The 24,921-nt window shown below is 35.3% G+C and overlaps 2 protein-coding genes across 3 annotated transcripts; both read left to right on the plus strand.

Moving 5' to 3' along the window:
* Window positions 1-220: 220 nt before the first annotated feature.
* On the plus strand, window positions 221-8,778 carry LOC139964434 (uncharacterized). Its single transcript, XM_071965989.1, has 5 exons — window positions 221-545; window positions 1,020-1,098; window positions 3,373-4,219; window positions 6,828-7,098; window positions 7,842-8,778. The coding sequence occupies exons 2-5, from the start codon at window positions 1,079-1,081 to the stop codon at window positions 7,955-7,957; spliced, it is 1,254 nt and encodes a 417-aa protein (XP_071822090.1). The 5' UTR covers window positions 221-545; window positions 1,020-1,078; the 3' UTR covers window positions 7,958-8,778.
* A 127-nt stretch (window positions 8,779-8,905) lies between these two features.
* On the plus strand, window positions 8,906-24,921 carry LOC139964433 (uncharacterized). Of its 2 annotated transcripts, none has more exons than XM_071965987.1 (16): window positions 8,906-9,066; window positions 10,561-10,645; window positions 12,380-12,715; window positions 13,676-14,158; window positions 14,336-14,562; window positions 14,997-15,158; window positions 15,858-16,010; window positions 16,736-16,796; window positions 17,404-17,720; window positions 18,077-18,254; window positions 18,740-19,063; window positions 19,931-20,160; window positions 20,830-20,973; window positions 21,791-21,943; window positions 22,390-22,450; window positions 22,980-24,921. In XM_071965987.1, exons 1-16 carry the CDS (start codon window positions 9,010-9,012, stop codon window positions 23,279-23,281), a joined length of 3,273 nt encoding a protein of 1,090 aa, XP_071822088.1. In that variant the 5' UTR covers window positions 8,906-9,009; the 3' UTR covers window positions 23,282-24,921. The 2 variants fall into 2 exon arrangements, with proteins under 2 accessions (XP_071822088.1, XP_071822089.1); XM_071965988.1 differs by having other exon boundaries at window positions 12,380-12,703.

Consider the following 24,921-nt stretch of genomic DNA (forward strand, 5'->3'; position numbering starts at 1 on the left):
CTCTCCTTTCAGTTTTGGAAATTCGATATATTTATTAAGTACGTCATAACATTAAAAATTACACTCAAGGTGGTTCAGTTAAACATGAAAAAAAAATGAAAATCTCACCGAACTGCTTTAAGTTCAATATTGACTCAAACATCACGCGATATGGTTTATATCTAAGAGGTCAAAGGTTAGTGGGCGTAATTTATTATTTGATTCATTTGCTATATATATATACCAGTTCAGATCAAGCCTGTCCTCCTCTTTTACTATAGCATTCAACTCTCTTTCGTGCTCCACACTTCAGCGTTTATTACCTAATATTTAGTTGAGAATTTGTTTCATTCTCTGATCAAAGTCATAGCATTTCGTTGTCTTTTAAGTGATCTCAAAGGGCATTCTGTTTGAAATCTGTGTTATTACTTCATGTTTGTTGACGTGGCAGCGACTCAACATAAAAAACAAAACGAATTATATCAACAATAATTTTATATTCAAGACCTTTCGAAGAATATTAGCTGTACCTTATCTGCACCTCTCCAACACAGACGTCTGTCATTTTAAGTAAAATAAAACATTTATTGATATTTATAAACAGCACTCCAGTGTAGGGAAGTATAGCTAAATTGTACAACAATCCTGTTTTGGATAAAAATGTAATTTTTTTACCAGAAAATCGTTACCTTTGACCATCGTAAATATGAATTTATCATTTTCTCGCAATTTCCAACATTTTCTCACGATATCGCCGTCTTTTTCGCAATCCAGCATGAACCAAATATAACTGTAACGTAAACTTCTTTATTGATCGTAGACAGTGTGATTTTAGAATCGGGGATGACCAAAACCATCATTCCATCCATTATATTAAATTCAATGTTGCTCGTTAATCATCAAAACAGGCCACAACATTTACCCAAAAGAAGTCTCCATGCCGTTCCTGTGATCTCTATATTTATTGCGATATTCCTCGATAACTATTTTTTTAGAAAGTCATATTTGTTTCTTAAATTTATTTCTTATTTTATCCGCAGATCTGGACTCCCGCTGCATTCAATATAATTCACGTAGAACTAATTAACCACATATCAAAATGGCCAGCGCAAACACTTCGTAAGTATTATCATTATTATTGACAAAAAATAACATAAAATCGAAATGTGTTTATATTTGGCATTAAATACATGGCAATATAAAAAAAAATATTGATTATTTGTTTACTTTACATTGTCCAATGTTGTATACTGAAAATAAACCGGGCTGTTCATTCTTCAGATAACTCCTGAAATGCGGGAAAGGGTTAAGTGTTGAGGGTAGTAGGACATCACGGTGTCGTTGCATTGATGAGGTAAAGCACAAAGTCAACTCAAATCGCCGATAAAATGGATCATCTCTGCATTCTGTGCCGCAAATTCACCTTTTGATTGATTACTTTAATTTATCAGCAAAATGGCACTTCCTGAATACACTTTTCCTAAATGTATCAACAAAAGCACATACTTAAAATAACACAAAATGACAAAGTACAGTACTTGTCCACAATGGACACTTCTAATCTATGAAACAGAGCACTTCTTAACGTTTTCGTTACAAAACAGTAGTTACATGTCCCCTCGGATCCCTCGCATCGCGAGAATCGCCCCTGGATATAACACAAATGGTTTATGTCAATGTTTGGGGCAAAATGGTTTGGTAAAAATTAAAGTCGATGTATTGTAGAAAATTAATACACACTGCTATCAGCCAATTTTGGATGTCTATAACACTTCATTTTAAAGAAATGACCCTTTATACAAGTGAAGTTCGTCTCTTTGAAGTGACTGGACCGTATTTAGTCTTATACAAAGACCATTAAGTCAGTTTCTCAGATACAACACAAAACTCAATGAATACTTTTATGGCCTCAAATGCCCTAGTAAGATGCATTACAAATTTTTCACGTACGTGCTCGATGTTATCCAATGATGCTTTTCTTGCTTTCATCGAGATACAAGAACATGTTTTGGTGGAGTTATTAGAATTTTAAAACAAAGGATTATCATTAAAATTTATCATCGATCTCTGAACCCTTAAGTGAGCATTCCAGAGTGTTAGCATATTTTGAAGGTAAAATATTTTGGAAACCTGTGTAGCTGTTAGAAACATTATTACTAGCAGTCAAATTTGTCATTTGTTTCTTGGACTATAATAGGTCAAAAAACTAAAAGACTGAAATTCTGTCTGAAGTCACCCATGAAAACTTAAGACCAAGTTGGCTATAGAGCCGTATATAGAGATATCTGGTTGGCTCCAGAGCCGTATTGGCTCACTTTAATAGCGCCATCATTTTCAATAGCGGAGCCTGTTGACAAAGTTAACTTTTTTGAATATCGCCACTATTAAAAGGTTGGGAGTTTCTTTCTCTCTCTCCTTTTTTGGCGCTAAATGAAAATGAATTAAAATGTACTTCACGCATGTGGTCAACACACCGGACGAGTTGAATCAGAACATTACATCAGGACATAGCCTACATATGATAACGATGAAAGTTGAAGATAAATAAATCATGTTCAAGCAGATTAAATCTAAGCAATTTCACCAATTTGGCTGAAACTGCCTGTTAACAAGCTTAAGGCCTATGGTCGGTGTTGTTACATGTAAGAGAAATTTTGTGAAAGGAATATTTTCATCAACACACAGTAATTAATTTACATTCGACCTTTAATAGGATACTTTAATAGGAAAATATTTTATTCGGTCGATTTTGAAATTTCTAGCACTTTTTACTCCGCTCGCCATATATACATAAATGGGGTCATGTATTATCTTCACATTAGTGCCCGAGAGGGTTGACCATGGATGTACAGACCAGTATCCTAATTATAAGGCCTTGAACGTCTCAATTCTTTTATCTTCGAGATTACCATGTCGGACATGCTCTGGACATTTGCCATTGTGGTTCACAACTTTGTAATCCATGCATAAATCAATAGCTTTTTTTGTATTCAGTACCGTTAGTAAGACCTAGGCTTTAGCTACTTCGCAGACTGAGAGCTGTATGTATATTAGATCCTCCTGCAAGCAGGAACTCGCGAAGAAGCCTCATTGGCTTATCAAAGCCGCAAGCTGACCGAAGTCAGTCTCTAACATTCATATTTAACGTCCATGATTATGAATTGTTAATTGTCAACAACTCTGTAACTGGACGACATACATTAATATGGGAGTGACTCGAACCGGGGACCTTATGATTGAAAGGCACTGGCGTTGACCACTGAGCTAACACTTCCACAGCTGTTCATCAACTACATTCCTTCGATCAAAAAGCACTCCTAAATTCTTCGTTACCACGGATACAACCTTCCAACCCTGACCTAACTTTTCACTTTTTGCCTTCCACAAACACAGAGTGCATACAACGATAGCACGATTCACCGTACGAAATGATTGCACACTGTGTTCTTTGGACGTACTGGACACAGGCCATTGGGCTGTCGCTGGATATAATGACAGGACAAGACGCGGTTTTATTGATCTGTTTATGTTACAATTTGATCCTGATTCTCAAGAAAAACCGTTATTAGTGACGTCAAAGCGGTATCATACTCAGCAATTTAACAAGTTTGGTTCATCATTGCGGTCTGTTTGTTTACTGGATGGTCATCTGTTTTTAACGTGTTGTAAAGAAACGATAGCATTGTACGATAGTAGTAATGGCGATCTGGTCAATCAAGGGAAGTTTAACGGTACAGCCTTCTGTATGACAACCAGAGATGGTTTAGTCTATGTCGGTTTAGATCACTCCAAAAAGGTGATTGTCTTAGGCGCGAGAGGATTGAGAATAAAGAAGACAATGATCTTAACAGGATTAGTAGGCAATCCCTGTGATATAACAGTTAGTAATAATAAACTGTTTATCTGTACAGGCTATGGGAGTGCTTTAATGTATAATGATGAGGGAGAAATAGAACAGGAATATACACACAAACAGTGCAGCCATGCTTGGAGTATAACAGTCAGTGAAGAGAAAGGATTAATATTTATATTATGGTTAAGTGATGAGGGTAGACAAGTTGTTGTTTACTCTCTATCTGGGGGTCATTCTTCCATCTCTGGGGGTCATTCTCCCATCTCTGGGGGTCATATTTTGGCTTCTTTCAAAGTTCATGATAATTCCGAGAGAATCAGGATTAATAATAACATAAACAGATTGTTTGTGGTTACTGAAACTGGAGAAGTACATGAATATCACACAGTAAGTACTAATACAGCATATATAAGCCTATGGTAAAATTAGGACTATTTATCACTTTTATTAAAGCAATCCTTTAATTGAAGCTCAACAAATTGGGTATCATTCAATGCGAACAAGTGAGGAGAACACACAGTAACATGTTTTTAGATCAGCCTTGCAATATTGAAGAAAAATAAGGAAATCTTTTTCTTGGGCTTTGCTGATTCTGGTAAGGTATTCATGAAGGTTTTTCGTACTGTTAATGTAAAGTAAAGTTGGTTTTCCTTATTTTCTCAGTCTTTATTACTTCAAATATAGACAAAATTGTTACTGGTGAATGAGAAATTTGATAAAGAACACAAATGTTGCTTGTTGTTAAAAGGGAGATCAAAATGGTGGAAAAGTAAATGCACTATATAATGAAAATGTTGGCCATTGGGTGTTTGTTGCACTTTGCAATATTAGAGCAACACCCAACATTTGGAAAGATATTTTACTTATTTTCTGAGCTTAAAAACTGCTCATATTTGGCAAAATTTGGTATTAGTGAATGCGAAATATTCTCAATAACGCAATAAGTGTTTTCTTTTTTTTTGGGGGGGGGGGCAATGATGTCTTTATCATGAAAACCTAGACCAAAAAATATATGAAAAATGATGCGAGATGAATGTTGCATGGTATACAGCTCAGACAAAGAAGTGTAGTTCTTTTGTCATGAGTTTTGACAATCAACGTCCGCAAAAATAACAAAATTAACAACAATCAACGCAAATTAATGTTAAGAACACAGCAGGTGCTATTTTCCTTGAAAAGAGGTAAAATTCAAGAAAAGTTAAGCACAATATTTTTATCTTAACTTAGGCCATAGTGGTTAGTTTGACACTAATGCACATGTATAGCAAATACTGTAGTGATGATACCTTGATTTGATGACAGTATTAAATCTGGGTAAGATGGTATGACGCAATCTAGCTTCTATTTTGGGATTTGGGGTAGTTTATTTAGGTGCAAATTAGTCAAAAATGAAGAAGTAGAAGGGAAAAATGTGCTTTAGCATTGTGATGCTATTTTCACATTGTCAACAGAGTAAAGACTGCAAAATTCACAAAGCATATGAAATCATTTTTCATTACTTCTGAGGGGAGAAAGTTGTAGCTAAGTACAGGGATTGCATCGAGTCAGTTGACAGTCTTATGTCTGTTATATTCGAGTGGTTCATTTCCTGATTGCCAATGATTTCTATTATGAAGAATGCACGGTGTAATGCAGTCCTCATGAGTAACAATAAGTAAACAGATTTTGGATTAAATCCTGACTATGCCAAGTAGGTACAATTTAGCTGTACTACACTAATAATGAAGGTCATATGGAATTAAGCAGGAAAATGGGAGGTAAACCATTAACTGTTTTGAATTTATGTAGATTTTTAAGTTTTAAAACTAAGAAAGCAATGTATTACTGTATTGTTCTCTGTCAATCTTGTGACAGCAACGGTTATAGACATCACTTTGTGTAAGTGACGATACACAATATTCTACTCAATCGTCTCAATATGCAGTACATCAATTAACTGTAGTGAAGACCCATATATTAGCTGTCCCAAAGCACACAGTAATGTATGCAATTGCTATGCACATGGATTACTGTGTGATCAAAAACAATGTGCTGCCTGTTAAAGGCCTTTTATTATACATGTCATCAGGCCACACCCATATATACTAGTAAATTATTACAGGATTAAGTATCCCAGGAAACTTCATTTAGCATTATAGTTGATAGTTGCGCATAGTGTTCATAATTAAATGTTTCACATGCATTCTGTGTCATGAAGCTGTGTATAGCTCATAGTGCAGTAGCTGCACATAATATCTAGTGCATACACCAATCTTAAAAGAAGTCTTTGCACAGTGCATATGGACTGATTATTCACTTTCCAGCCTCTAGTTAGTTGTTTACTCATTCAGTATGTATGTCTTTTGCAAGATTGTAGGATTGAAAAAAGAATCTTCTGCAAGGAAATACTGCGTAAAATAAACACTGCATCAATGGTTGATATATTATTTAATATGTTAACTCATCTAAACAACACTGTGTAATAATTAAGGAAAATGTTAGAGGTAAGAATGGGGGTAGGAAGTGGTTTATTGTGTGTGCTTTAATGTTACTGACCACCTACATTGCCTAGAGTAGAAGACAATTTAAGTAGTTCCAAGTCCTGATTACATTATTATGCAAACATGGGTCACAATGTAGCGTTTATTGGTAACATTTGGAGAATAATGTTTAGCCCACTAATTACATACAATTTTAAGTTGCTGACATCATAAATAGATCTACAACAATCTGACTGATACATCTTCATGCATTGAAGCACGTACATGTACAACTTAAAAATCCATCCATCCCAATTGTCAGCTTTTTAATTTATTCTGAAATAAATATATAGTATTGTAGTAGAAGGAACTCAGGTAAATTACAGTCAAATTATCCATACCTTCATCATACTAAAGTAAATACCTTCTATTAATATGGGTTGCTCTCTCAATGCCTCAAATTTCTACTTCTATTTTGTTTTATGGTCTGCTATCACCAGTATGTTTATTTGATTTCTTCTGCCTCTTTGTTATAGAGTGACATCTTAACTTTTGATAACCCCCTGATGCGCACAGAGTCATTGATTAAGAAAGATGACTGTAAGAAGCTACTTGACTACTTTGAAGTTCCAGCTAAGGAATCAAAGGACATTATTGAGAGTGATGAACCCTTTTCATCTCTTGTCCACCATCTCAGAGAGGCAGCGAAGATTTCTTTTGATGACATCAACTATATATTGACAGCATGCTCTGAGAGAGGACTAAGTAAATTGTTGGCAGTAAGGACCATCTACCAACAAGCTCAAGGTATGTTTATAACGTGTTAAATATGGTATGAATCGCAAAACATGCAAACACATTGATCCACAAAGAATATATGCACCTTTAGGTAATATACCATTGTCTTAACTTAACTTAATTAACCCAATTTTGATAGGAGAAGGACCCTCCATCAATATCATTTGATACAAATAATGTGTTAAATAATTTGGCAAGAAATCCAATAACAGCAATGGCCTGTAAAGTACTTCAAACCAAGAAAGATAATCCAATTTAGATGTTCAGAAGTGTAATTATTCCACACTGCATGTTTCATTCAATGTCAAAGTCTTGCATTGCAGTCAATTATTTGCATAAGTCTCTAACTTATCTGATATACTCATAAGTGTGATTTGGGATATGTTCAGACAAGATTGGTAAAATTTGGGAATTTCCTTTCCTTTCCTTTTGAAATTGATAATTTAATATCTTTGATAGATTGGAGGTTCATTGAATGGGCTTGACTTTGTTGAATTGCTCAGAAACAGGGCCAAAATCTCAAATCAAGGAAAGTGAAAGATTTGCAGTGTCTGAGTGTCACCTCTAATAACATGCTAAAGTTGGACACAAATTTGAGCTCACTAAATTTGGTGCAAGTTTTTACAATATTTTCCTGGAAAATGTACAGCATAAATAATTAAAATTCATTGAACTGTGTTTATTAACATAACCAAATCTCTTGGGTTGAAGACAATCTTTAATAATGTTTGCATCTTATATGTTTGTTTCAGATTCAAAGTTGACCAAAACAGTACTAAAAGATCAACCAAAGGCATTAGAAGAAAATAGGCAGGAACTCTATCACAAACTAACTGAAGCAGAAGATGAAAAAAAAACAGCTCACTGAAAGGCTAAAGACAACAGAGGAGGAAAGACAGCAATTGAAAGATACATTGAAGACAACAGAGGAGGAAAGACAACAGCTGACTGGAAGGCTTAAGACAATAGATGAGGAAAGACAACAATTCAAAGATGCACTGAAGGCAGCAGAGGAGGGAAGACAACAGCTGTCTGAAAAACTAAAGACAACAGAGGAGGAAAGACAACAATTCGAAGATGCATTGAGGGAAACAGACAAAGACTTCAGAAATACATTGAATACAGCTGAGAACAAACTGAAAACATTGAAGGATGAGAAGGAAGAATTACTTCAGCAGCAGAATTGGTTAGACGTCACATAACATGTGATTATAGATATCCGATGACCAAGTTACCTGATTGGGTCATGAGAAATGTATTTACTAGAACAAGATTACCATTCTGTTTGATCTAGTGATGTAACAGTGAATTTTTAATTTAACATTCCAAACACAACATGTATTTTCAGATATTAGGAAATGTTTATGATGTCCAACAGTAGAGGTCCAATAAGAACATGTTAACAGCTCTTTGTCTCAAGAATTTTATACAAGCATGATATTTAGTTCATGTGATGTACATTAACTATACACATGTTTATAGAGGTCGAAGGTGGTTTGAGATTAAACGAGGTTCATTTTTCTAAGACAGTTGTTTGGCCACCATCCTGGAAGTTCCTTTTGGAAGTTAGGTCACAGAGCTCTGCATTAATTTACTTTGAACATGTGATTTCTCTGAGGCACCTGTAGTAAATGTTCAGTAGTTCCATCCTCAAGTAAAAGATCAAAATATTATCAGTTCAGCCTGCCTGAAAATAAATGTGAAGAAATTTGTCAACTTGGAGAATATGTTCCCTTCAGACATGAAAACTTCAATGCTAGTATAAATATTAATATGTGGCAAGTAATCACAAGGAGGTGCGTCCTTCTTGTCTCATTCACTGTGTTGTTTGCATAACAGGAGCTGGAGGAGGCTAAATCAAGTCTGAGAGCTACAAAAGATGAACTTGTAAAGTCTCAACTGGAATATGCCAAAGAATACATGGCCTTACAAGAGGTCTTGAGACAGACTAGGGAAGCCTTGAATCAGCAAGAATTGGTAAAGCTCCTTTCATACTTTATCGGGTGACGGTTTAGAAAGATCTGTAGGGCAATGCAATCATGCAGCTTCCGTGACCTGGAAAGGCGATGATGCGTATCCAGAACGGGATGATACGGGTCCAGTATGGGTAACTACGACGTTGTTATGGGTTGATATGGATGTTACAGATAGATTCCGGGGTCTATCCCGTATATGTACGGACAACTTACGGGTTCTAATACGGCTTTCAACGGGCTGTTACGTCTCAATGACGGGTTATTGCCAAGCCTTCACAACATGTTCCAACCCGTAGTAAGTTTTATCAGCCGTAGTGCATACGTACCAATACTTGGCGTGATCCGTTCCATATGTACCAATACGTACCTTTATCAGCACCAACTGATCACGTGATCACGGCTTACTAGGTCCACTCCATAGGGTTGCTACATATCGTCAACGGGTTGTCTACGAGTTGCTATGGTTCCTCTACAGGGTTTTCTATCCATGATTTAGACTCATAGTTTTTTAAACAAGTTAAATACTTGTCCACGTATCCGAATGCCGCTACGGATTTGTACGGGTTGCCACATATAGCTACGGAACATCCCGGTTCATGGCAGATCAGATAACGGATAGTGCCGGATGTACCGATTAGGCAAGACCGGGTGCGCGATCTGGGAAAGTAGGAAATGTGCTGTTAAAGTATGATTAAGTTTAGTAAGTGATTTATTACTATATAACTATTCTATGTGTAAATGTAGCCAGTATACCATCAGTAGAAAAGAAGTTAGGATCATATTGTGACTAAACTATTAATGTGTTACATTTATGATAAAATATTCCACTGTTGAAGTTCTTACAAGGTGACAACATATTCTTGAGCCTTACAGAGATAGTTCCATGAGTTGAAAAAAAGTTTAAATTCATGCTCCATTTGATTACATGTTGTGTGAAGTGAGTATGGGTACATTCACCTATGCTAAAATCAGTTGGTTATATCAGATGAAGTCATAATTTGTGTAACTTGACAGATACCTGACAGAAAGGAAAACAGGTTCTTTTTGGTTACTTGCCATAGGCAGGCAAGCAACCTATGCCGTCAAGTTTTGCGTGTGTATGGTGTGGGTGCTTGAACAGACACACCGATCATGGAACTGATGTTTGAACACACACCTAGAAGGGGGGGGGGGAAGGGACGGTGGATGTACGTGTGGGTGTTTGTGTGTTTTCGCACAATTTCGTGTACGTCGAAGGTTCATTTAAGGTCACCAGGGGTCAAAACTTGAAATTCTTGTAACACAATTTCTCAAAAACTTATTTAACTTAGTTAACTTTGTTGGCTCTCATATTTTGCATGTGGCTTCTCTATAATAAGGTCAAAGGTCAGCTTATATGCAGTATGAACTTCACCCAGGGTAAGCTTGCAAACTACTCATGTGCTGCATATGTAATGTATTTAAAGGCAAGTATCCGCTGGGAGTAAGATAACTTTTCTATGTAATTTATTTGTAGACTTCATCTGCATCTGTGACGGCGGAAGAAACCCTACTTGAAGAATGTGAGTCTCCAGACGTATCGCAGGAATCAACTTTGGCAGGTAGGATCACAATGAAAAGATAATTTACTGCTGCTCAATGTAAATATTAATGCAGGCAGTAAAATGTTTCCTTATATCAGTCTGTTTTTACTTAAATAGTCCGACCTGCAGATCTTCAAAGCTGTCAGGAGAGATGTAGGAAGACCGACAGAGGGGCTGGGGGTGGGGGTGGGGTCCTTGAGTCGATTTAATTAGTGTACATGCATTTTTATACTGGCAATCATGTTGAGATATTGAAATTCAAATGAAGTGTGGACAGTTTTAAATATATCAAGGGGTATCACAAGTTAAAGTATTTTGAAAGGGATCAATTAATTTTTGGCATGAAAGGCCAATTGTGGACTTGGTATTGGGATGATTGTACAAGATGTGTAGTCTTCCTCATTAATCTTTTCTGGTTTTGGTGGATCTTTTTTCTCACCTGAGATCATTAAAGCAATACACTGGTACTAATTTACTACTTAAAGTTCTCCTTACTCTACCTTGTATTGATAAGTGTTATGAAGATGGAAACAATTGTACCTATGTGTCAAAGTTCACCTGGGTTTAATCATCAAACTGCTATGAAACTTTAAATGTTGCACTACTCCTCTGGTAGTCATGTGATCATTATCTATACCAACAAAATGAAACATCCAGGTATCTGTTGTATATCTGAAACAATTTTTGCACAATTAAAGTAAGGTCATTTGTAAGTCGATCATAGACATATAAGGGAAGGCTAGACCATTTTAATATGTCAATTATGGGATGTTTAAAAATACACATAACAACCAGGGAGGGTCATATGATGTGCTCCATGGTAAGACTTGTAACTTCTATCATCTTTATTGTATTAATGTAGACCTACAACTAATGCCATCACTAGATAACTGCCACGGTCCTGAGAAAAAAAAAATAGCGAAACAAGAATTTTAGCTAAGTGATGCACGTATCAATGTTAACTGCAATTTGTCAATTGCTAAGTTGCTAGTTCCTTCAAGAAGATCAAACTGCAGATGAGACACATTCAGCATATCAGGACTGTATGTGTACAGTGTACATTGACTTAAGTAGCAGACGACAGGTTTCACTTTTCCTCAGCAACACACGTCTTATTGCATTACATGACTCACAAGCACAGATCAAGTACTTTCTGACACAAAGTGAATTGGATTTCAACGATATCCAGCTATATATATATATATACATATATATATATATATATATATATATATATATATATATATATATATATATATATATATATATATATATGTCAACACCTGCAATGTAATTATTGTGAATATTGAAGGAAATAAAAGCCTTACCTAATTCATCATTATTATGTTCCTGCTTTTCTGTCATCAAGTGAGGTAGATCACACCCTCCTTAAAGCGGAAGAGTATATTTATTACTTTGAAATCAATGTTCATCTTAAGAGGTGACAGTTAAAGTTGCTATGGTAACACAGATGCTTGTTGTGTAGATGAGCAGGTACATCATTTGAACTTCAACAAGGAATTAAATTTATTCATATTCACATTGATTATATCTTCTTCTGCTATTGAACTGATTTTAAAGAAATTTTTGTTGTTGTTAAAGATTAATGAGATACAAAGCAATCTAATAATCAAATGAATAATTGGAAACTGTGATATCATGCATTATTTAATAATCAGTGTCATCAATTGGTTTGTTGTGCTGGGTGTGATTTTTAACTATTATGTATTTTTACTTTTATTTACATTTCAGCTGATTACGGCAGATTAATGGTCAATGTTGCTGACAATCTCACTCTAGACAGCACTCTGAAATTAGCAACTCTGTTTGGTCTACCACCAGCAGAAACTGATATGCTACGCCGGGTTTCTCTCATAGAGACACCAGGAATCACTCTGATTAACTTCATGAAAACACGAAACATCATCAACATGTGCGATGTCACTAACCTACAAAAGGGTTTGGTTTATTTTCAACTAAACCAATCAAATGAATACCTTTTAGCTACATATCAGTCTAAAGTTGACCCCTTTCTGTTTGAAGAAAACCAATCACCAGCATTGCTTGACTGGCCAGGTAAGAACAAATGTAAGTAAGCAATCAGAATACATTAAGCAAAACTAGTATAGTACAGGAAAAACTGTTAGAAATGTGTGTGAGTCAGGGTAATAAGTACAGAAGCAATTTGCTTCTTGTGGAGGTCAAAGGTCATTTGGGGTCACCAGGGGTCCAATTGTGAGAACCTTGTAAACACGATATCTCAAGAAGGGAAGCTTGGGCGGATCTCATATTTAGATTGTAGAAGTACCACATTGTGTAGCAGTAGCATCTTGATTTTTGGTGGAGATCAAAGGTCATTTGGGGGACAACAGGTCATATCGTGAGAGCCTTCTAAACATGATACAGTTTTGCAAAAGGAAACCTTGGACAGATCTCATATTTGGTTTTTAGATGTACCATATCAAATTTAAGGAATCTATTATTGCTTTTGGACAATGTCAAAGGTCATTTGAAGTCAACAAATGCCAAGCATTTAGTTCACTCACCTCTTACCTGTCTGTTTACACTAACACATATTCTTAAATATAATATTACAATGGAAGCTTGGACAGATCGCATGTTTTGGTATGTCACTGTACCACATTGAGAACAAGAAGCCTAATGCTGTGGGCAGAGGTCAATGGTCATTTGAGTTCACCAGGGTCAAATTGTGAAAACCATGCTTTACACAATATTTCAACAAGGACAGATGTCATATTTAGTATGTTGATGTATCTATCACATTAAGTACAAGAAGCCTGTTGTTCAGGTCAATGGTCATTTCAGGACAGCCTATGTCATTGTGAATTTAATGTTTGTCACATCACACTGCTTTTCAATGTATTACTAAGATCAAGTAAGTTGTAGACCCTCACTATACATTATGTCAGATTAATGAAGAAAACTGTTCATGTTACATCATCGAAACTACACTGCATTTTTGTATTCTGGTTTTCTATATCAAAGCTCCAACTGCTGGTGATTGTGTTTCTATTATTCTATTTTTAGTTGAAAATGTCAAATTTGTCCCCGATGATGGATCAACTCCACCACAAGCTTCTGATGAAAGAGAGGAAGATTATGACAATAGTAAGGAGAGTTTGATGGAGAGAACAGAGACAAAAGAACTACCAAAACAAAAAAAAAATTCAAAAATACTTGAAATGAGGCAACATCACTCGTACATTGAACATGGAATAAAGTGTGACGGTGGAACCATTAGCGTCATGGGGGTACATCTGACTATTCCCGAAGACGCTTTATCCGGTGAAGGTGTAATTTCTGTTAAAGTGATTTATGATCCTGACATACACCTCCTTGGAAGTGCTCGTAGAGGCAGAATGACACCCCTGATAAAAGTAGAGCCAGAAGGACTCGCCCTCAACAAGCCAGCTCAGCTGACTATTCCTCACTCGGCCATTATCCCTGAGCCAGATCGACATGATGTTATTATCTTCACTGGTCTGAAAGATGAAGAAAATTTACAAGAAGGTAAATATGGTGACCAAAGAGCACTTTAAATGCATTTGATGAAGTTACCAGGAGAAGTAAAATAAGTTAAATACTCAGAATCAGCATAGTAAAATATATCTTACTTAATAATCTCTTGATATTTACTGTATTTAGGATTATTAAGTAATATGTTTTGTATAATATTACTTACCATAGGTGAAATAACTTGGACTGAAGAGAAATCTGTTGAATGGAAGCTAGACCCGGAGAAGATCAGTCTTGATATTAACATCCTGAGCTACGTCTTTGTTAATTTAGTCAGCCAAGAAACGGAACAGAAGCATATATTCCGTATTGTTCCATTTATTGACGGGATACTTGATGCCAAAGATGATGTCTTAATAACTGTTTGTTTCTGTAAGGACAGTGATAAAGATTACAAGGTGAGGATAATCTCCTGTTACCATGGTGATATCTGTAGCAGTGTGAGGTAAATTCTGCGTTGTGCTGTGATCTTTAAGTCGGATACTGGGAAACTTGCTTTCTTTCATGATTTGTATCATGAATTTTATTATGGTTTACTCGCAAATTATGAAGTGATTAGTTAGGGGTGCATTTCTGTGACATATTTATTGATTCATAACAGCACAAAAAAAGAAAACACTGTTTCATTTGGAAAACAAACAGTAAATACAGAAAACAAAGATTAAGTGGATCTGATAGAAATAAGCATATAATTGGAAATTTTATTCATTTAAGAGAACAGAAACTGATGTTACTTGTTGTAGTAGTATTGATGAAGAATAGTGAAGCACAACAAATTGTATAGTTGACTCTGCTTTTTTTTCATTTACTTCTCCATGTTCTTATGTTTTAGTTGCTGTTAGAGGACCATCAGTCCAAACTTATTCTAGGAAACTATACAACATTTCAAGTTACCCGGACATTTAATGAGGGCAGAGATTCTTCTTCACACATTGAGCTGATCACGTCATCGCCCGGTGATAGTTACTATCTGATAAAGGAAGAATCAACAAAGGTTTGTACTCACCAATGCTACTAAAATTTGTCTCCTAACATTACATGTAAGACTTGTAGTTAAGGATTGGTTACCTAAATTGGATCAAATTTTGTAGTGGTTAATTGTTGGCCCTACAGCTACCTATTTGTGGTTAAAAATGCCCAGCAGAGACTAGAATCTATGCAAAACCTCTGGTGTACAGTGCTGTTTAGCAGAATCTTGTGAGAATTTGGATGATGAATGGGGTTGTCTTTAATCAATTCCTTGTTCTGAGGTAGTGTTCAGATGATGTGGCAAACTCTCAGTTGCTTAAGTGGGATGTTGATTAGGTAGCTATTCTATGAGCAGGCATGAGTGAGACAAACATACCTGCCAATCAATTCTCTGAACACTCATCGCAAACAGAAGGATTGATGTAAGCCGTCATACATATACAATCACAGGAACATCCATGGTTGGACTATATTTCCGAAGGGTTTCTATCCCATGGTATAAAATAAAGCTGAATGTTGTTATGGAATTCTGTAGTACAATAGAATGTGTAACCATCACCATGCTGTCGATGAAATCTAAGGATTTTTTGCATGGCCGCATGTCTTGGGGGTTCCTGACCAGTTTTTCCATAATTCTTCTATACGTATGTGGTATTGTTTCTTTGAATCGAATCAAGCATTCTCATCCTCAGTGCATTGATTTTCAATATCCTTCATTTATTAGTATGTAAGCATTGATCACCTCTGTGCTGCCAGTAGAGTCTCTCATCAGTTCAGACTTAAAAGAAACAACGATGGAGACACTGACATGGTTGATGTGAAGTTAATAGTATCACAACATGAAAAGAACCAGACAGCCCTTATCCTCCAGTCAAAGGTAAGTTATGTCTGCTGATTGTCTTCCAGCTGTTTGTGTTCTCATATGACTCTTCATTACATAATATACAGTGGCATATTCTCTCTTCTGATCATTTCTTTGCTTAGTAATGTCCTGCCTGTTGGAAGTATTGCAACTGTTTTCAGGCTGTCTGCTTAATGTCAGCACTGTTACTGAATTCTAGTTATTCGTTGGCATGTTCTCTCATGGATCCTTTCCTTAGTAATATTCATGGTAGATGCATGCCGATTGAATTGAATATATTAGTCTGTTTTTCAAGTATTATCTTTTTGTCAGTCACGCCAGTGATCATGGTGTAGCTCAGTATCTTACTTGATACCATTTTCCAACTATCTCTAACGCATTTGTGTTGCTTTGTAATATATGTGTAACTCAAAATGCAGTGAAATGCTGAACCAAATGTACATATCATCTGTGCTTTATTCTATGCATAGGTCAACAGTTATTGGGAACTTTGTTTTGTGTGTATCTTAGGTACCAATTAAATACTCCATACGTGGTAGGTATATGTTGTCATTAACATTCCTTTTCTTGGAGTTTTACATTTATTATGTTTGTTCCATGTCTGTTTCAGCTCAATTATTCTACATTTCATTCCTACGTTAAACCTATTCACATGGTGTGATAGATAGTCTGCACTACTGTATATTAAGCATTCATACATTTAAAGGTTTCATTAGTCATAATTTTTGGTTTTTCTTCAGGTGAAAAACATTCTTTTATCTCCAGAAAGCCGTAAAATTCTTTTTAGAGAACTACATCCAGGTGAGTTTTTAAGTGGAAGTTGAACAAATGGTAGGACTAGTTTAAAAAGACCACCCTGACCTGAATCTAAGTGAAGAAATTATGAATGCTCATTATCCTAGACATACACAAGGTAAGTATGTATTAGTGGAGATGAAAAAGTAAGAACGCATACAGAACATAGACCCAAATGATTGTCTAAGTAGAGGTAAAACTGTAACAGCATTTGGTTTTAGAAGTAGACACACCTGATTGTCACTTATAACAACAAAGGATATTGTGAAATATTTAATCAAAAACTACTTTGTAGCTCAAGCCAACTTTTGAAAGTGAAACTGTATACAAGACTAGAATTAATGCACAAGACGAGGGCTAAAAGTTGAAAAGTCGCACGCAAGTTGTGGACAGTATACTTAACCAATTTATTGTTTGCACGCATCAGAGGGTGACTTGCATACCAACGTTCTCCATGCATGTTTCATGCTTTTTGTAGGCCCGTTGTATACTTGTCCAAATTGTTCAAACCTGGCACACATTTAGCCTGTAATTCATGCACTCTTAGTTATACATGCGAACCTAGTATTTTCTCCTTTGAATGTGATGTGGGTGTTGTTGTCATCACTTTCAGACTTACACAAGTATGACAAGTTGAGAGGAGACATTGCAAAGCTTCTGGATCAACAACATTGTAAACAGCTAGGCACATTCTTTGGGCTCAAGCCAGCAGAAAAAGAAACAATTCAGGAAGCAGCAGAATCTGGAGAGATACTGATGAAAATATTGGATGAAAGAGAGCTCATCATGCCAGACAGAATGATCAGACTGTATGAAGGATTGAAAGCTATTAACTTTAATAAGGTGGCAAGACTGGTGCTGGAGTACATTGATACGTCACATGAGAAGAATGGAAAGGAATACGAAGGAGAGAAAGATTATAAGAAAATGGTTTGTGCTTTGTAAAAACTTGTTAAGACTTAACACTTTAAGCGTGAAGCAAAACAAATGTCACTTTGCATAAAATCAAGTTCTTAGAAGGTCAGAAGGCCTAGTACACTCTGTACTTTCTAATATGCAAAGTATTCTTTTTGCTGTCATGCAATTCTGTCTAAAAATTCATGCTTTCACTCATTGTGATAGTTTCTGTTTACCTAAAGTTACGTTAGTAGATATCAAATGCACAGGAAGTATGTGTAGACATTTACTTAGCCAAATCAAATGCAGTAATTAGTTTCCTATCTTCATGACAGAATGATAAAAAAATGATTTAAAAACAATTTGTATTATTTCAACATTTATGTCAGGTAAAAGTTCCAGAGAAACAGGTAGTCATTTCAAAAAGGGAACCACAATTATCAGTAAATTTCAAAATGTTGATAGAAGAGGGATACAAGAGACTGGATGTCCAAAGAGCCTTGAAATTGTCTCATGGAAAGCTGGACTTGGGAAGACGGATATTGCTGCTTGCTAAGGGAGAGCATGGTAATGTACCCATATAATCAGCTACATGGGTATTTCTTATTTATGTCTTCCTGATTAAATCAACCTCAATCTTATTTGACATTCTAGGACCACATTTCATGCCATTTGGCTGTTTCAGTTATCATGGTAGAAATGGATTTTGTTATTTATTTTTGTAGGAATATTACGCACAAAATAGTTGCAAAATAGAAATATAATCTAGATGCTGTAAATCAACCTAATTATTGTTACCGTAAATGAAAAATTCTCTTCTACATCAATTTCCTTGAATCACATCAAACATGTCTAATGTTCACTCTTCCACATTAAAGTATATGTTGATTCTTCATTATTGTTTATCTACAATAACCAATAGAAACAGTTTTGTGTTGAAGAGCCAATTTTCATAAAGTGAACTGAAACAGTATATGCAATTAATTAATTTTTTAAATGAAAGTGGCAAAATACTTTCCTTTCACATGAAATATATAACTTTTCTCCTCCAGAGAGACTTCCTTTGTTCCCTGGGTCAAATCTATATAAAGAACAATACTTTGATCAGCATGGAGGAGAGGTGGTTATCGCAGGTGTCATTCTGCGTGTTCCAGCTGGGGCACTACACACTGGAAGGATTGTTAGTCTGTGGGTTTCTACTGAACCTGCCATTAAAGGACCTTTATCAAACAAGAGTCTGAGGTTGACCCCCTTCGTGAAATTTGGTCCAGAAAGCCTTACCTTTCACAAGCCTGTCACCTTGATTATTCCACACTGTGCTTTTACTACAACAAACCAGATGGGTATTAATGTGTACTCTGGTGTCTTACAAAAAGGTCTGTTTCATTATTTTGTCTTGTGTTGTGTTGTGTTTTTCTACTCCAGTGAGCTTGATATAAAGTTACTAACATTTGTCTCATTAACAGAAGTATGTATATGAGCTTGTGTGTACCATCTCTTGACATGATAGTTGAAAGTGCATAATTGTGTTATTTGACACTGGGAGTGTGGTGCCATATTAAATGAATACAAATCCATGCTTATCTGTTGAGGTAAAATTCTAAAACATTTGTAAGCACAATTAATGATTCAACAAAGGTTATGTGAACATATATGTACTATTCGGATCCACTAGGGTATGTGAAACAAATTTAAAGTGTTTTGCTCTGGTTAATGGGTCATTTGAGGTTAATATGTGTCAAAGCCTGAAAACATTCAAAACCTTCATAACTGCTAAAGTAAAGCAAGAAGGACAGTCACATTGATATGTGAAGCCATCTAAGTACACAAACACAATATAGGAACAAAAATCACTAGACATCTGGTTCTGTGTAATGTAAACGTCAATATCTCAAGAAGGAGGTAAGGTTGAGACAAATATTTCCCATTTCAAGGAACCTTTTAGTTGTACCTTGAGAGCAAACATTTCAAATGTTGCACATTTTCGGGAGAAATAAGCAACATTTCCAAAGGGAAATAATATCCCTAAAGCTATGTTAAACTTGAGGGTTTCATCCAGTGACCTTGCATCCATACATAGAGCTAGAAACATGATATCGTACTATTTCGATGTTCTGTATGCACTGCTGCATTTCCTACCACCAGATTGTCCCTTTAAAGTCATATATGATATAGGTTAGGATTGGTGTTCTACCTTTCATCATCTTATAAACACTTACTAGCAAACTGTTTTTGAATTTCAGATAAATCTGTCAAATGGAGCTTAGAAAGGAAACACCTCAGCTGTTCTATGAATAGTCAGCACCTTGCAGTTGAAGCTCAGAAACCCTGTCTCATTGGTCTTCATGTCCCTTTCGTACCTAAGATGAGGAAGCGTGTTTGTGTTTTACCGATTGCAAACAGAGTTTCTGATCCAGGGGATCAATTGACAATCCATCTTTGGTTTCATAATGATGATACACTGGAGCATGAAGTTAGTAACAGCTTTGTCATTCGAGTGGTATTGCTAATTTTCTCATGGATTCCAGTTGTCTGCCTTTCTGTATGACACATGGTTCATGGTTCATACACAGAATAGCGATGGAAATGATTAAATTCTAGTTTGATACCCTACAAGCTCAAATCTCTCCGACAATCAAATTGTGATGATACAGTTAAGGGAATGGTCAAGTGAGATAAGCTTTTTAAGGCTCTCTGTGGTCATTAATGGTTGAAAACTATAACCTTACAGTGCTCAAAAACATAATGATAAAATGTCCGAGAACAAAACTGAGTGCTCAATAGTTTATTGTTGGTGGTCATTGACAACTGACAACAAACTTGTGATTACAGACACGTTTGTAAACACACCTTGACCAGGTGTTCAAGATTAGACAGCGAAGATTTATAGTTCAGAACAAAGGCTGTTAGACTATTAATGATCTTTGATAATGCATCCTATCAGACATTCCATTATATTCGATATTTATAGCATCTCCTTTATGTTTCGAAGAATGACCACGTGGGCCATTTTCGGGGAGCAGTTGTTTTTGCTTCTTGGTCGTACATAGGACAACTAAGCAGTGTGTGCAATGTTGTTAATATTCAAATTTACATTAATAATAATATAATATTAAATTGTTTCTTTTTTTCATGTTAATAGAGTCTTATCCATGAAGAAATCTACCAGCAAAAGGGAACCATAATTCATGATCCTCTATCTTTTCAACTCAAATCTATGACTTCAACTTTACATCTTAGCACTAACTCCAGTACATCACAGTCTAATCCACATCCTAGAAAAGTGGTTAGTAATACTTGTAAAATATTCTTATTTATGTGTCGGCAAAATGCAAAGAATGCATCTAATTCCTGTTCCACAGGTAATTTGCATTTGTTGGAATTATAGTTCTATGCATATGTTGAGTGGTATGTATATGGTGTAAGCATATGTTGTTATACAAATAAACATCATGAATTTTAAAACTGTTTCCTTCTATCATCCCTATGATATGCAATGGATGAAAGGTCCCGGCTGCAGTTGTCTATACAGTTGATTTCATTATGGACTAGTCCTTCATTCCATCCTCATTGACTGTCCATGTATTAATTATATAAGTACTTTTTAATGTGTGTAACTGTTATGGTCTCTTACTTGTCTTGCATGTTGTTGATAATACGAATAATCATTCTGTTCAAAGCTTATATGAGCTGAATAGAATATTAAGTTGATAGTTTATAGTCTTGTCTCAAGGCCAAAGCCTGGACAAATAAATTTACAACATCCATCAATCTCAATATGCCTCATTCCATTAGTTGGTCTTAAAGTACTTCAGTTCACCATATATGTTCCCACTGGGGGACATGTGTGCGGTCAAAGTTAAGCACACAACTATATTTACAAGTTACTTTGCATTTTCCAATGTATACACCTGGATAAAGACTGGCAATTGAGGTTAATTCCTTACTCAATGCCAGATCGTTACTATCCAGTCGACCAGTATTGAGACCTGCATTCTTTAAATTGCAAGCCTGGTGCCCTAATAAGTTTACCATCGTGCTCAAGGCTCTCAAAAGTTAAATTAAATAATAATTAATCATCTCTGTATTTTTCTCTCTTTAAGGATATTGCTATGGAAACCCTATGGGTAAACAACAGACACAAGGTAGAATTCCATCTTCAGAATGAAGGGATCAAAGATACTGTCAATCTGGAAATAGAAGCAAGATATGGGATGTCCATGAAGAGTCTATTCCAGCTGGATATTCAGTTGCAGGTAACTTAATTTTGGTTTAAATTAACACACAGAAAAATTTAATACAATGAGTTTAACATTTTACTTTGGGATTTATCTCATCTACTGAGACTCCTTTTATACTTATTTATTTTTGTGTCTTTACCATTATTATATTCTCTAATTAAGTCATGTTTCCATTTTATTGAAATTTATACTTTTTTTGCCTAAATTAATGAAGTGATTTCCATAATAATGGTTTGAAATATCATGTGACAATTTTACACAAAGCAAAAATCCATATGACAAGCCGTCTTCATATCACAAATATAATACATACGAAATATCCTAAACAGTAAATACTAATTAGCATATCTTAACATTATCGCTTAAACCACTTTTTGATACAAACTGTCAATTTCAAGAGGTGCACAAACTAATTTTCTAAGAGAATCATCAAGCTTTTCCTCTTCATTTCCTCTTCACAGATTGACAAATTACTATATATTGACCAAATCACATCTCCATTCCAGCTCATCCTACCTGAATGTGAGTAATTAATTACGATATTTAAAAAGCACGTACTTAACTGTATGCTATATGTTAAGTGTTGATGTCTGCTTTACAATCCTTTCATGTGAGATTTATACATGTAATCTTACTTTTCATAAATCATTATTTACATACTGCCTATAATTCCTTACATATGAGATGTATACAACTAATCCTACTTTGCATTGAGGAGTCCTGGTGCAGTTGCCATGTCATAACTATCATCTATTTGCAATATTTGATATTAAGAAAACATCAGTTTTGACACCAAAGCAAAACACTTAAAGACTTGATATGTATATATACTATATTGAAGTCTCACTGCAGTAAAAATTAAAAATTCATGAAATTCAACAACCTGTTTCAAAATATACATTTGTCTATTTTGTCAGTGTGTGTAAGAAACACATCACTGCTGTCTCACAATTCTGAATATTGTTTGCACGAAACAGGTTCTGCTGATTTTACTGTATGTAGAGTAATATATATTTAATATTAACAATTTCCTTTTCTTTCAACCTCACAGCCATCATCAACTCTTTTGATCAGCTAAAGCAGAACTTATCAGAACACCTTGATGTAGACCAATCTACCCTGCTGGCAAATATTTTCAAACTTCCTGAGGAAGGAATCTCTGATATCAAGAAGCACAAAACGCCAGGAATTTTTTTGTTAGAGAAGCTGACCAAAAAATCACTGATATCTCCCACAAACATCACAAAATTGGAAAATGCCCTAACAGAACAAGGCAATGAAGAATGTGCAAAACTTGTCAGAAAATTCAGAAGTAGAAATCCTGTAGTTCAAGCAACAATGTGCCCAGAATAATGACTGAAAACATGTTGTGGGTTATTGTAAGCAAATAATGATGAATATGAACATCATATCACCAGTGGAGCTGTACCCAGGAATTTATTCACTTGAGAGGGGGTGCGGAAGTCTGTGAGGCATTTTGTACACAAACTGTTATTTACAATCAGAGCTTATAAGCACAGGACTATAAGTGAAATTACATCTGTAGGAGTTACATGAAATTTTCTCCTCTTTGTATAATATGATCATGTATATATATATATATATATATATATATATATATATATATATATATATATATATATATATATATATATACTCTATGTGACTACGTCCATATTGGTATACTTGCCTTTAATAGGCAAACAATAACAAGTATCATATGCAACCATTTCAGTATGTGTGTGCGTGTAAGATGCCGTACTTTGTCAACATAATATCTCAACCACATTATTAATGTTGACAATCCTGATACTATTGATGTATAGCTTCCCTATTGTGATTACAATGTTGTGAATGTTGTGGTGGCTCTCAAAGGTCATATAAGTTCCAAATATGGCAAAATGTGAAATCGTTCTATATCAGAATAATAGTAACTTCGACAGAGTTTTAATATGGAAGGTCCATTGTTTGACACACTTGGACTGATGTGTCAGTTTGTACATCAACCTGTTACTTAAAGATGATGTTTGACAATTCCCATCAAGATTGGCTACTTCTGAAAGGTATATTCGGTGGATCAAACAATTCTAAGATAATTACTACTTCCTTTGGTCAAACCACATCCGAATAGCCTATCTTTGTGGAAAGATATGAATTTGTTAAATATGATCCTAGTAAGTTGTGAATGCATCTGGAATTAACAGAATGAATGTCATGATGGTAATTGAGCTGAATGTGTTCTGTTCTTCATAGTATCTATATCATGTATGTATAGAAGTATAAACAATCTTCAATAAAAGCTGAGAGCTGATGAACTATCTGGCTTTCAAAGAAATGTACATATTAACATTATTTTATTGACAATACATAAACAAACTCAGTAATCATTGATTATGAATGTATAGAGTTGGTATTACCTCTAAGTTTAAGGGTGATGGGAGGGGGACTATGCCATTACCAAATGTATCTCTGGATAAAGTGGAAGTAACAGATTCAAAATACATTACAACAGGACTCTCAATACTCATTTAAGTACAGAGATCAAATGGTTCTCATGAAGACCTTGATTATAGGTTTTACTTTGGCATACCTATTCGTTCATGACCCTTTTTTAAAAAAACCACAACCCTTCCATACGTATATACCTTTGTTGAACAGATTTTTTTGGGGGGCATTCCTATAGAAACTCGGGCAAACATTAACTCCTACACATGTATCAAGTAACTCTTCTATTCATTTAGTACTAGTTCTCTTGATGTGACCCAGCAAGTGGGATCTCAACCTGTTAACGACAACTTTTACTCTCCTTTCAACGCGATATCTTATGTGCTTTGGTGATTTAAAAGTTTTTTTTTTTAAGAATGAATATTGATATTTATAACTTTTTCATCCTTGACTTGTCGATATTTGGATAGTTTGGGATATATTTGACCACAGGCAGAACATGTATATAGAAACTGTATATAGAGAATAAAATTAATCTTCGCATTTTG

Source organism: Apostichopus japonicus, chromosome 23 (genome assembly GCF_037975245.1).
Source record: "Apostichopus japonicus isolate 1M-3 chromosome 23, ASM3797524v1, whole genome shotgun sequence".
Lineage (NCBI taxonomy): Eukaryota > Metazoa > Echinodermata > Holothuroidea > Aspidochirotida > Stichopodidae > Apostichopus > Apostichopus japonicus.